Source organism: Chiloscyllium plagiosum, chromosome 1 (genome assembly GCF_004010195.1).
Source record: "Chiloscyllium plagiosum isolate BGI_BamShark_2017 chromosome 1, ASM401019v2, whole genome shotgun sequence".
NCBI classification, from domain to species: domain Eukaryota; kingdom Metazoa; phylum Chordata; class Chondrichthyes; order Orectolobiformes; family Hemiscylliidae; genus Chiloscyllium; species Chiloscyllium plagiosum.
This window is the reverse complement of record NC_057710.1, coordinates 42,300,635-42,315,472: the sequence shown is the minus strand read 5'-3', so window position 1 is coordinate 42,315,472 and position 14,838 is coordinate 42,300,635. Positions and strand designations below refer to the sequence as shown.

Sequence of the window (14,838 nt, the reverse complement as noted above, 5' to 3'; positions counted from 1 at the left end):
GCAATTTAGCATAGCCTATCTACCTAACTAGCACATCCTTTGATTGTGGGAGGAAACCAGAAGAAACACACACAGACCTTCACCTAGGGCTGGAATTGAACCCATGTCCTGGGGCTGCAAGGAGGCAATGCTAACCACTCTGCCACCCATGTAAGTCTCCTCCTGTCTCTACTGATTTCTTCACTAGGACCAATAGAACTTAAGGCAAAACAAATAATCCTAACTAAAAGAATGTGTTAGTGTTGAATGAAGACAGAAGCATGCTTCATAGACAAGTAGCCTTTGGAGAGCTTCTTTAGTTTTCAGTTTGTCATTTGTCAAATTACATAGCAGGATAAGTTAGCCCTTCCAAGGAAAGAAAGTAAAAGGAGGGAAAGCTGGTAAAAATAGTGCTGGGAATTTTTATAACTGGGCATTTTGTTAAACTCTGGAAGTAAAAGAGATCTCAAAGTTGTTTGTTTCTTAAGCATGTTGGGGATTGTGGATTTGCATTTTGTTGGTGGTAGGAGAAAGTGAAGACTGCAGATGCTGAAGATCAGAGTTGAATAGTGTGGCACTGGAAAAGCACAGCAATTTAGGCAGCATCAGAGGAGCAGGAGAGTCGATGTTTAGGTCATAACCCCTTCAGCAGGAATGTGGCAGTGCCCATTCCTGATGAAAAGCTTATGCCCAAAATGTCGACTTTCCTGCTCCTTGGATACTACCTAAACTGCTGTGCTTTTTCAGCACCACATTTTTCGATTCTGCTGGTACTGTATAATTCAATAGTGCTATTACTTTAATGATCAAGAGATTATATCAAAACTTGCATTTATTTTAGGGTCCGCCAGGAGCTTCTGGAAGAGATGGAGCCAAGGTAGGCATGGCATACAGTATCATCAAAGGGCATTGTATCTATACTGAAATGACTTTAGACATTTTGTTTTGTCAGCATGACCACAGCTTTCACCATTGGAAAAGAGCAGACACTGATTAAAGTTTAATGACCATGCCATTTCCTATATTACAATGGTCACTAAACATCAGAAAGTAATGAACAGGTTCCAAATTGCTTTAGGAACATCCTGAGAGTGTGAAAGACTCTATATAAAAGCAAGTCCTTTCTTCCTTATTTTATGGTATCACACTGCACTGCCAGAGAAGTACATGTTAAAATATACAGGACTCTGCATTGGTGCCCAATTTTATAAAACTGCCAGTCACATGTCAAAGTCACTGAAAAAGAGCCTTTTAAATGACCTATTGCTGTGGCAACTATGGATTCACCTATCGTGCAAGTAAAGCGAGGAATTGCAGAAGCTGGAGATCTGAAACAAAGAATCAGTGCTGGAGAAATTCCAGGGTTCTTAAATGAAACTTTGTGAGGATGCTTTTTTGGCATTTACACAAACTCTTAAATAAGGTAACATTAAAAGTTTGTCTTCCGATCATTTTTCCTTCTTTTGGCAATTGCTGTCCAATCTAATTTGTGTCCTTCCCATAGGATTCCTGCTGGACTTATGGAAGGAGAGTGTCAAGAAAGCTGTGGATTTATGTCCTGTTATGTCGCCTCACATCTCTCAGAGAAATCTCCAAATATTTCACATTCTATTACACACTTTGAAAATGATATGAAACAGATGTGTGGCTTTACTTTCAGGCATGAGTACTAAAATAAAATGCATATGAATTGGAAGGGATATTGCTATTTATAGAATTGCCCAAACACATTGGACTGGATTTTAAATGATAACATGGCCCTTACCCTTGGCTAAAACGTCAGGGAAGAAACCCATCAATGACGTAACATGCCTCACCACAAAACAATTTGATGTTGGGGGCAGTGTTAATTGGCTGGAACCAAGGGACAGCACTACCATCACCTAATCTTGGGGCAAAGACCCAGCCTCAGTGAACTGCCACTCACTCAGATACCAGCAGTTCTGCTGGACCTGCAGTGCTAGCTGGGACTGCTAGCCATTGCTGGGACTGTAGGCAGTCCCCACAACCTGACAAGCCTAGTATCAAAGGATAAGGTGAGAAAGCAGAAACAGGGTACTGAGTTGGATGATCAGTCACAGTCGTATTGAATGGTGGAGCAGGCTCAAATGGCTGAATGGCCCACTCTGGCTCCTATTTTCTATGTGTCTATGTTTCTAATTTCAGAGTTAGGATTTCAGTGAAAGAGGTGGGGAAGTGGGTTCAAGATGCCAGGGAAGGTGATATAGGGAGGGGATGGCTTTGAGCATGGCACTGTTGATGGACTCAGGAGATCCACAAAACAGCCACCAGTGATCCTCCCCTCCCCACTTCCCCACATTCCAAGACGCCCACCCCAACTGCACCCAATATCGATTGGTACATTGACTGTTGCTGGGTGTCCTGTATGGGCCCCATTCTGTTGTGATTAAAATACAGGCAGGGGCTGGGGACAGCATGAGACTATTAGCTGGCTACTGAAAGCCCTCAATTGGACCAACTTCAGGCGGGCAACAGGATGCATTCTCTACTCTCCATAAAGTATTAGACAGGTCAAGGCATGTGGTTTGGCAGCAGAAAAGTTTTTTTTGATTAGATTCCCTACAGTGTGAAAACAGGCCCTTCGGCCCAACAAGTCCACACCAACCCTCCAAAGACTAACACTCCCAGTCCCATTTCCCTCTGACTAATGCACCTAACACTATGGGCAATTTGGCACAGCCAATTCACCTGACCTGTGCATCTTTGGACTGTGGGAGGAAAGCAAAGCACCCAGAGGAAACTCACACAGATGCGGGGAGAATGTGCAAACTCCATACAGACAGTCACCCAAGCCTGGAATCAAACCTGGGACCCTAGTGAGGCAGCAGTGCTAATCACTGAGCCACCCTGCCATCCAAAGTTACCAACTTTCAACTCCAATGACAGGGAATCATAAAATCCAGTCAATCCTCTCACCAACATTGGCTGGTAAATTTGTACAATGTATTTGGATAAATGAGTAGATGGAATCAGAAAACTGCAAAACTGTTGTTAAAAGTCTGTCCTTGATGGCTTAATGCATGTGATAGGCGAAAGTGAGGACTGCAGATGCTGGAGATTAGAGTCAAGATTAGAGTGGTGCTGGAAAAGCACAGTAGGTCAGGCAACATCCAAGGAGCAGGAAAATCAATGTTTCGGGCAGGAGCCCTTCATCAGGATTGAGGCTAGAAGCCTCAGGGGTGGAGAGATACATGGCATGGAATAGATGGGACATACCAGATGACTCCAAACTTTAATCTTCAGCATGTACATCTCAGTTAAGGTAGGCAGCCTGACCTGAGAGGGTGAGTCAACTTAGTAAAATGTAAAATATTGTAGGTACCAGAGATTTAAAACAAAATTGGAAAATGATAGAAACAATACACCATTGTGCTTGCATGGCGGAGGTAAGAGGTACATTTGTGGACCATTTTTGAAATTCAAGTGAAGAAATCACATTATGTTTCAATAGCTTCTACTGAAAAAAATACATGCATGCAGATATCAGGAGGAGAAAAAGTTATTCCAGTCTCCTTGATGGTCAAACAGACTGTTTACTAGATGCCCGTGTTGAAATGGGATGGACAAAGTTAAAAGTTACATAACACCTTTCAAATAAACCTGTTGGACTATAACCTGATGTTGTGTGATTTTTAACTTTAAGACTATTTGTAGGCAGAGGGTGCTGGAAGGCGACCTTAGTGCAGAGAGACACATGAGTATCGCTGGGAAATTTAGAAATGTTGAAGACATCGAGGTCCTGCCGAATTTAACAGCAGGAACTCGTTACAGTCCGATTGCTCCTATTTCCTGCCCATCAGCCGACCAGATTGAGAGACTGGCTGGCTGCCGTGTTCGGAAAGCCAGCCGGAGAAGCCTGAAGCTAGGAAGGTGGGGGTGGTTTGTCAGACCTAATCAGCAAGGGAATGATCAGAGCAGAAGATTTGCGTGAAGGGCTGGGTAAAGCTCTCCTGTTCCTCTTGGCCCACAAGCCGCACTGCAGAAACAATTACTGGCAGCTCCCACTTCCTTCTCGCTGCTGGGTGTCCCGAGTGCAGGGAAATCGAACCCGTTGTTACTAAATTCAAATGGCTTTCAGCACCTGTGGAATGGTATGTCATTTCAATGTCGTCGCTGCAGATTAACTTCGGCGGAGCATGTTATGCACATGACCTCAAATGTGTCGCAATTTAAGCCAGAAGTAGCGATATTTACATTGAACCTTGAGTTTCACAATCGGCTGTTCTCCACTCCTAAACCTGATATGGTGGAAGGCTGTGCACAGGTTGGGATGATGGGCGAACTGCTGACACTTCTACCTGTGGAAAATTAAGGGAGAAAAGTTGAAGAGGTCTCAATTTTGATGTTCTGCAACCTGTACTTTCTACTTAAAAATGTCAAAAATTTTATAGATGATGGAAAACCAAAGGCAATACTAATCATTACTCTGTCCCATAACAGGGTGAGAGAGGTGCTCCAGGACCAAGAGGATCACCTGTAAGTAAAACCTGTTAAATTGGTCTGTGCAATTAGAAAACATATTCACACTAAAAGGAAAGGGCAGGCCAAATTTTAAGTTTCTCATAAATTTGGACAATATTTTGATACATATAATTATAAAAGAATGTTAGCTGGAGGAACGGTTTAATGTTTCCTTCTGCCCAGAGGGTGAACAGAGGAGATTGAACTTCAAGCATGGAGCCCTGATTATGACAGGATCCTTTGCAGAACCCTTTGTTACCTAAAGCATCAGACCCCTGATGTTGCCCATCATGTGCTTATATTCAAAACAAATGAAATATTCGATTCCTTTACTAGCAGCAGCACCAAAGTGTTTGTTGGTTTTAAATCTGCTTTTATATGAGAGTTGATGGACTGAAATGTATAGGGGCCTGAAGGACATGAGCTGTGGTGAGAAATCTCATCTTCAAGCAAGCTAGACAAAGGGGAGCCAGTGGATGTGATTATTTGGATTTCCAGAAGGCCTTAGACAAGGTACCACACAGGAGGCTGCTAAATAAGTTAAACCCCATGATGTTAGAAACAAGGTACTTGCATAGATTGAGGAAGGGCTGACCGACAGAAGGCAGAGAGTAGAGATAAAGTGGTCATTTTCAGATGGCAGCCAGTGACTAGCGGAGTTCCTCAGGGGTCAGTGTTGGGATCACAATTGTCAATTTATGCATTAACGACTTGGACAAAGGAACTGAGGGCATTGTTACTAAGTTTGCAGGTGCTACGAAGATAGATGGAGAGACAGGTAGTGTTGAAGAAGGGGGAAGGCTGCAGAAGAACTTAGACAGGTTAGAAGAGTGGGCAAAGAAATGGCAGAGGTAATACAATATAGAAAAATATGAGGTTGTGCACTTTGGTAGGAAGAATTGAGGTGTAGACTATTTTCTAAATGGAGAAAGGCTTCAGAAATCTGAAGCGCGATTGGACTTTGGAGTCCTAGTTCAGGTTTCCTTCAAGATTAGCATGCAGGTTTAGTTGGCAGCGAGGAAGGCAAACATAATGATAGCATTCATTTCAAAAGGGCAAGGATACAAGAGCAGGCTTTTACTGCTGAGGCTGCATAAGGCTCTGGTCAGACCTACTTTGGAATATTGTGAGCAGTTTTGCTTCCTGTATCTAAGGAAGAATGTATTGGTGAAGGAGGGAGTTCAGAGGAGATTTACAAGCATGATCTTGTGGAACGAAGGGCTTTTCATATAAAGAGTAGTTGAAGATCTCTGGTTTGTATTGATGGACTTCAGAAAGATGAAAGGGATTCTCATGGAAACTTACCAAATATTGAGAGACCTGGACACAGTCGGTGTGGAGAGTTATTTCCATTAGTAGGAGAGACTGGGACCTGAGGGCACAGCCTCAGAGTGAAGGAATTACCCTTTAGAACTGAGATGAGGAAGAATTGTTTTTCAGCCAGTGTTTGATGCATCTGTGGAAATCGTTGTCACAGAAGGCTGTGAAGGTCAAGTCATTGAGAGTATTTGAGACAGCACTAGGTAGGTTCTTGATGAGTAAGGGCATCAAGGGGTACAGGGAGAAGGCAGGAGAATGGGGTTGAGAAACATATCAGCCATGATTAAATGGTGGAGAAGGGATGATGACCGAATGGTTTAATGCTGCTCCTATATCTTATGGTCTTATTGAATCACACAAAAAGCCTTTCCTAATGTTGGGAGTGACTCAGTGCATGTTTTGAACAAGATTTTGGGTGTCAAAGTGGGATTCTCGCTAGGAGGTACTGAGTTGTCTGTTAAGGGAATTATTGCTTGTGAACAAAATTATTAACTGCAAATTTCAACTCATTAATATAAAACATTCTGTTCGACCATTCACTGTGAGCAAACTAGGTGGTGCAAAATCTCGATGCGGATGTGAGAGCAGGTGCCTGGTGACTTCAGCTCACTACTTTCTTCAATGGACTTGTATGTGATGGACACCAGGCATCTCTATTGGGTCTGGCTCCACTCATGCTAATCAGTGGGCATTGGCACTTGATATATGCCAGTCTGTAAGAAGCCTCATGAAACATCTTCGATCCACTTCTCGATTTCAGTGTGCAAGAGCAACTCTCATCACTACAGCAAGGATGCTTTGCACTCAGAGATACACTCCCAACTCATGGATTGGACAAAGCAGCCTCTCAGCTCTGTTAACTCACTCACCTTGAGCCTATTTGGGTGCTCACAGCATCACAGCTTTACCTTTTTCTGCCTTAACCCTCTGACACTAGCCTCAGAGTATTCTGTTTGGCCACGCCGTTTAATCCAGACGCAAAGGCAGGGAGCTTGTCAGCGGGCCTCAGTCAAGTCAAGGGAGTTAGCTTTCATTCAGGGAGTCCTGGCAAAGTAAATCAATGGTAGCCTCAGATCCGAGTTCAGGAGCTTGGACATGGTCAGTTAGCAGCTTGGACAGTCAAAGTCAGGATGCTTTCGTCATTACCCAGAAACCATCTTGACTTTTTCTGCTCAACCGTGGGCTGTTTTCTTCTGGAAGAGAGAAGGTGGTGTTAAGGAAGATAAAATTCAACACAACTGTTGTTTTTGGTACAGATGGGGACGCATCCTGAGAGAGTGAGTAGGCAAAGCAGCACGAGCTTGTCCGGGGTTGGGGTGGGTGACAGTGAGGAAAGATGATGCAGTCAATCATGAGAGTGGTAGAGCATGATCCTGAGTGGAGTTGATACAGTAGCAGACATCGCCATGAGCATAAGGTGTCAGAGAGAATATAGTGATACTCACATTGGCAGAGCTCCTCCATTGCTGGGCATTCCTCCAGACAGCTGAGGCAGCACTGACCTGGTTGGCAGCCTCAGGCCAGGCTGGGATGGTCTGGTATTGTGGCCTCCTCTATTGGTCTTGGGGAATGAGGTCGTTCCAACTGAGCATCACCCCATCAGCCAGGCATCAATTCTCCTTTCCCTATCTTTCTGGGGACATATGTCTGGAAGTTTTCAGGCCTTAGACTCACAGTGCCTATCCAGGTGGACAGCAATCTTTTGCAGATGATGCTGGAACCAGGGATGCCAGCATATTCTGGGATATCCTGGGAGTGACAAGTTGCTCTGAGCTGTAGAGTGGGGCTAGACTAAGAAAAGAGGGGTGCTATCAGGCTGAAATGATAGTTAATAAGGAGGGTATGGTAAAATGTGCCAGGGAAACTTGCTAGGCCTTATGAAGAGAAACCATTCATGAAACTCAATGAAACTAACAGCCAAAAAAATGTAAACCTCAGTTCATTCTGTTTCTCCCGTACATTGACTGAACTCAGTGCAATACTGGTAAAATCAGCAAATGCTTGATTTTTACAAAAAAATCATCATCAGGATATGGGTGTTACTAGCAAAGTCAGCATGTACTAAAAATCCTGAGTTGTCCTTTCACTCCATAATAATGAGCCAAGTTTTAAGTAATGAAAAAGTACAAAAAGCTCAAAAATGTTGCAGGTTGAATGTCCTTTTCTCATTCCTAATGCTTTCTTTTGTACTTTTAAATAGTAAACTAAATGTTGTAATGACAATTTCACAAGTTTTTTCTTGCAAAAGTTCAGACTCACTGAAATTCAAACAACAATTAGATTGAACTTCAGAACTAATTTTGAAACTGTTAATTGCAGGGTCCGCCAGGCTCCTTTGACTTTTTGCTTCTGATGTTGGCAGACATTAGAAATGACATTGCAGAGCTCCAGCTGAAAGTTTTTAGCCGTGGAAATCGGGTCACTGGGGAAGAGCACCAGAGCCATGAAATTCCTGATTGGGGATCTGGAGAAGACTACAGACATTAAGATCCATCACAGAAACCTGCATAGCGAACATCAACATGGAAGTGAAATGTCTTTCAAAACTGCACTGCAACTTTTTTTATTGGGACTAGCTTAAAGAGCTTGAACCAGCGAGGATGTAATAAATTTTGCACTGCTGTTGTACAATTTTATTCCATTTTACGTATCAAAAAACTTTTATCAAATGTAACAATTAAAATAAGTATTAGAGTGTTCAGATAAATCAATAATGTACCAGTTCAGAATGGCAAATTTTGAACAAATGACTTTTCACAGGGAGGTTGCATTTGCTGGGGATCGCATCTATGGGAAATGAATTGTGCACATTCCTCTGTAACATGAGCGATTAGCATCTTGGTTCTGTAACAAACAGAACCCAAATGCATAATGTAACAGACATACAGGTTGAAGGAAATACTTTTGGTTTTACTCAAGTCATACACACATAAGAATTATTTCATTTTTAAACCTTACATTTCAGATTACAAGAAATTACAAGATAGGTTGACATGAAAGATATAGTTCTGTCTATATATTTAATTTTCCTACAATGGTAATCTGACTGTCTTTCAATCCAATAATCTCATGCCTCTTAAGTGAGTTCAATTTCTTGAACTCATTTTCTTTTCATTCCCAAATCATGGACATCGCTGACTAAGACATCATTTATTGCCCTTCCCTTATTTCCCTTGAGAAGGTGGTAGTGAACTGCCTTCTTGAGGCATTGTATTCCATGTGGCATAGTTCTACCCACAATGCTTTTAGGGAGAGTTCAAATAAATAAACCCAGTAACACTGAAGGAATGTTGACATGTCTCTAAATCTGAATGATTTACTGATTGGTAACATCGAAAATAGGAGCAGGAGTAGACCATTTGATTTTTTGAGCCTGCTCCACCATTCAATATCATCATAACTGATCATTCAATTCAATATCCTGCTCACTCCCTGTATGTTGGAAGTATCTTGCAGGTGGTGATGCCATTAAGGGCCACCAACATCAGTTGATTACCATCACTTGAGTAAAGAAATAGTTTTTGATGTCTGTTTTAAACATGATCTTCACAACTTTAAACCTGCATCTTCTGGTCTTGCTGCCGTAATGTACCCTGTCCTGCTACCTAAGTGTAGCAAAAATATTACTCAACTTCTGTTTTCTATTTGTATGTATTTCTGCGTATTTCTTCAATTTCTACATTACCTACAATAATTTTCAAGGCTAAAGAGCTAGTTATTGAAGAGCTAAAATTTGTTCTTCTGTCATAGAGAAACAGCTTTATTTCTTTATACCACTTTTAAGATCTGGAAACCCTTCTTGTGTCTTCAAAATCAGAACCATGTGCAGTATCTCAGCTGCAGCCTGACCGGAGTATTGAACAATTTCAGCATTACCTCTGAAGTCTGAAGTGGCAAATATCCAGCATCTGGTGGCTTTGTTATATAATACTCTTCGATATTGCTGAAGTGGAAAGTCAATCAATTATCAGACAATTTTACTCCAACATTAAAACATTGTATGTATTTGTATTGAACCTTATTTCCTATTAATCAGCCCAAACCCATCGGGGTCACTTTGTAAACATTTAGCAGTCTTCTCTGAATGTCTAATTTAATGTAATTTGCGAAATGAACTGTGTTACATTAAGATGGAAAGTCCAGACTATTCATGCAAATCAGAAACAGGACAGGTACTAGTACATTAGCGGTGGCACAATGTTAAATTCTTTCTGCCATCTTGATCAAGTCTCCCTTACTACAACTACAGTCCACTTCCTTTAGTCATTTATAGGTCAATCAACTTAGCATTGGGAGCCAATAATATTAGTTTTTAATGAGATCTCTCATAAAGGACCTCATCCAAGGTTTTTAGGATGTGTGCATACAATATACTGCATGAACTCCCTTTGTTATGGGATAGATTGTCCTCTGAGGCATCTGTAAAATTAATTTGGCCGGGTCTCACCTATATCCTTAGCAACCGTATTTCAATTTTTTCAAACATTCCATTTATGATTATTAATTTTATTAGTTGTGGTCAATTTAATGTGTCTGTAGTTAACAGATATGATTGTTGCATATGGAAATTATTTCTGTCCCATTCCAGTCTGTTTGAATCATCTATAGTTATTGACTTCCTGAACATGACCAACAGCACACCACAGCTCTCCACGCTATTTTAAGCTGCTGATGATTAGTCCAGAAAATGTGAATTCAGTTCCCTTCATGACAGCTTAATGATCTGAATACAGTTTCAAAGTTCTGCAAATTCAAAACTGATATAAGTTAAACTATTATTAGAAATCAATTGCCTATGGCTCAAAACCTACAATTTCTTTCTTGGCCGATCTGTAATTCCAGTTCCTTACCTATGTGACTAAGTGCCATCCAAACTGGGCTAATTAGCGATTCAGATTAGGGAAATGAGAGTGAGAATGAATGTTGATCTTTCCAGTGATACACATAGCCCAAGAAAGCATAAAAATGAGTCTCTGAGCCTATACTGAGCATTTAATATCGAAGTCCCAAAGCGGAGAACTGTCCTTGCCAAACTTCCCAGCAGCTCAGTTCTCAGTGGCTCTTGGGGCCATAACTGACTTGAGATTTTAACTGCTGAGCTGCTGATGTTTCTGTTAGATGAGTAATGTAGCGTGCAAGTATCTGAGTTCCACTGCCTACGATATCACAAACTGGTGAACAGAACCTTCAAGGCATCCTAGAATAATTTGGGTATTCTTCAAAGCATAAACAATGCAGACTGTAATTTTTAAATTTCAATTCTTGACTTTCTATTGGTTATCATCTTTTATACTAAGATATCATATCACCAACAAGTTCAACATAACGTATCAAACGTCCTGGGTAAATGTTTTCACAATTTCAGCAGAACTTTAAATTATGAAAAGTTGGTAGGGAAGAAGATGATCATTGAACTGGGGTCCAAGCCTCTAAAAATGTGGTCCTAATAGAGCTATTGAGTGAGCAACAGAATCAGGGCCAGAAGATATTGCAGGAGGCTATCTCCTTAACCTCCCAGGAGAGGCAGGAGCTGACCCTTGTGCAGTTATCCACTCTTGGTAATTTAGGACAGGTTCAGGTAACTTCCTGACATAAACATGTGGGGAACTAAATGGCAGCTTTTAAAAGAAACCTGCAATTTAAAATGCCCAATCTTGGCAGCAGTTTTGGACCAATATCAAAATTCATCCCTCAAAAACAGATTCCAGTTAAAGTCAGAGACTATTCTACACACTGGTTACAGCCATGAATATTGACTGTCTATTGTCAAACAAACGCCTTGAATAATTCAATCAGGAATGTTAGACCAATGAGCAGAATTTTGCTGTGGCACCTGGGGCCTCACCTGCAGTGGGAGAATCAGTAAGAGACCCCTAGTGCTTCTTTTCACAAAGGTCTGCTGAACCACGGGTCAGCCAGACAATGTTGATTCCATTCTCCTGCAATCAACACCCCAGAGGCTAAACTCCTTCCTAGCAAGAGCTGTCAGTCAATCAGAGGCCAGCAGCTCTTGTGCTCAACAACACCATAGGGAAGGTCTGTGCTTGTTGGAGGAATAGCATTCTTCCAGAGTCCCAGCACGTTAGGAGGACCTAGATCCACTGACAAATAATGTGGGGGTGAGGGTTGAAGGCCCCTGGAAACAAAGGCAGCAGACTGGCCCTCACATACACACCCCACCCCCATATGCTCGCCCTCTGCCTTCATCACCAACATTACTCCAATCCTTCATCAGATGCTTCAACCATAGTAGGGGTCATTGTTACTGTGGCCATGGTGCAAGGAAGTGCAGAGAGATTGACCTGGAACAGATGCATCTGGAAATCTGGGACCAGTATCAACCTCTAGCAGTGGTGCTGGAAGAGCACAGCAATTCAGGCAGCATCCGAGGATAGGCAAAATCGACGTTTCGGGCAAAAGCCCTTTCCTGATGAAGGGCTTTTGCCCGAAACGTCGATTTTGCCTGTCCTCGGATGCTGCCTGAATTGCTGTGATCTTCCAGCACCACTGATCCAGAATCTGGTTTCCAGCATCTGCAGTCATTGTTTTTACCAACCTCTAGCAGCTGTAAAGCAGCCTACGCATGAAGACGTCACAGCTGAAGTGCCTCTCAAGTTGCAGAGGAGATTCAGGAGGTTCACAGTCTATCATCCTCCATGCCATTTCTTCCTGATGGGCAAGTCACAGACTGCAAATGTCTCAATACATCACTATGGACCTTGTTTCAAGGACTAGATCCTTTACAAAGATGGTTCCTGGGAGACAACCATTACTTCTGCAACTATGGATGATGACTCCATTGCACAAACATCCGACAGATACCAAACAGATACAATGAAGTTCATTCTTTCATCAGGGCTTTTGTGGAGCAGATGAGAGGCTTCCTGAAGATGAAGTTCAAATACTTGAATAGTTCTGGGAACCCTTGCAATACATTCCAAACGTAATGTACTACATAATCCTGGCATGCTGTGCTTTGCACAGAGGGAATGTGATAGTTGCTGAGGAAGCAGTGTTCTGGAGAGGAGAATAAGGGCATTGCTCAGGATTGCACATGATCTTCAGCATGAAAGGATAGGGTGGCCTCAGGCACATCAAGTCAGACAGGATACAATTGACACCGGGTTCCAATGGATGGGAGCTGGGCATAGTGATCACTCACTGAGTTGAAACTTGTTGCTGCTCAAGAGGAAACCCTTTTCATTTGTGTTCTTTTTCTTAACTTTTATTAAACAACTGCAAAAGTAAACATTTCAAATGTTTGAAGGCTTTCCAACATGTGAATCTTCCATGTTGAACAATGAAACATTGTGTTATCTTGTGCATTAGGGAAAGCGTAGCACTCCTTTAGACAAGGTTCAAAGATGATATGGTGCAAAAGACCAGTAATCAGTGTAACTTCATTCTAGTAGCTGCAGTTACGATGACAATCGATCAGTCAGTTTCGATCTAAAAAAGCAATAATTTGCAGATGTGAGCCTCTATTTCCATGAAATGAGTTCTATAACATCAATTTGTCCTCAGAAGCAGTTCTTTTTAATTTCACTCACATTATCTCATCATGCAGAGATATTCGTCGCTGGCAGCAATTGGTATGATGCATAGCTGGGCATTAAATATAATGTCAGTGGCAGAAATCCTAAAAGATCCCAGCACTGACAAATATATCTGCCACTGGTGAGTGCACAATAGCATGACCTAAGTGCCATACTGATGTGGTGCATACAGCATAAAATAATCAGTGCAAAATTGACTGAGCTTACTAGGGCTCATAGAGGATAAACTCCCAGGAATTCCCTGAAATTATCACTTGACTGAATGTTTGGTCAAATTCAGTCCTCTATTTACAACAATGTGGATATGTTTAATAATAATTTTTAATGTGAAGGAATACCACTGCCAACAGAAGTATGAAGAGATATCAACTATTCACCAATCTTCCTCTGAATTGACGATGAAAGTGATTCAATTACTTACAGTCAATACAATTACATTGATTTTTGCCGGTTTACTTTATATTATTCTTAACCTTTCCAATCTTCTGGGTGTTCTTCACAATTGCTGTTTCCGATCTCATCACTTTCAAAATAAGAATGAGAACTTGAACAAAATATCAGAAGTAATAAAGGATTACTCTGCCTCGTATGAAATAAACTTTGCTTAAATTAAAACCTAGATATAATTATGCCCATATTGCACCATCTTTTAGTTTTTAATGTTAGTTTCCAAAAAAACTGACCATAGCCATTCACTTGGTAAAATTTGAAGAAACTTAGCCAGTATTCTGCTGAATAGAAATCTGTAGCTACCCTTGAGGGTAGATTTTGCTAAATGGGACCTTATCATTGCTGCATTGGAAGATCATAAGCCCAGTCCTTCCCATTTTGCATTCCTCTCAAAGCAGTTATCGTAGTCAAATCATGAATTCTATATTTTTTGCATATACAGAAGCATTTCTGATAATTGTGGAAGAGGTATTCACTTTTTTGATGTTCATTCTTTCTGAAACAGAAGAGAACCATCAGCGCAGTTTGTATGATGTTGATTATTCTGTTGTCTACTGAAGTGATACATCAATGTTAGTAGTGACATTTTCAGCACTCTTTGCCAGAGCTAAACATGTTTAATGGATATATTACTTATTCCTTACACAAACATGCTGGACAAGTTGACTTATCTCCTGCCGTTAAAGATATTATTAATGCTTTATTCAAAATTACAAGTGTCTTGTTATTAGCCAGAAAGATGTTTCCATTACCATTATAGGTTTTAAAATTGTGGAATAATGTGTTTTTATTGCAAACATTGCATTGTTCAACTATTTACCATAGTTGGGGCAATAACAAATACAATAAAATACAATAAAACATACGTAGCTGGAAAAGCTCAGCAGGTCTGGCAGCATCTGTGCAGAGAAAGCAGAGTTAACCTTTTGGGTCTGGTGACCCTTCTTCAGAAGTTTTTTCAGTTTTTACAACTTGCTTGTCACTCTCAGTAATAAAGCAAGTTCCACCTTTTTCACTGTAGATGCATTTCAGGTTTTGTGGTAGATGAAAG

General features: G+C 41.2%; 1 protein-coding gene across 1 annotated transcript in view; it reads left to right on the top strand.

Annotated features, from left to right (window-relative positions):
• Nucleotides 1-12,136, top strand: part of ccbe1 (collagen and calcium binding EGF domains 1) — a 295,957-nt gene extending 283,821 nt beyond the window's left edge. The window contains exons 9-11 of the mRNA XM_043676717.1: nt 821-856; nt 4,441-4,476; nt 8,101-12,136. Coding sequence (XP_043532652.1) covers nt 821-856; nt 4,441-4,476; nt 8,101-8,268 — 240 coding nt within the window. The 3' untranslated portion in view covers nt 8,269-12,136. The remainder of the gene's footprint in view (nt 1-820; nt 857-4,440; nt 4,477-8,100) is intronic.
• The last annotated feature ends 2,702 nt before the right edge of the window (nt 12,137-14,838 follow it).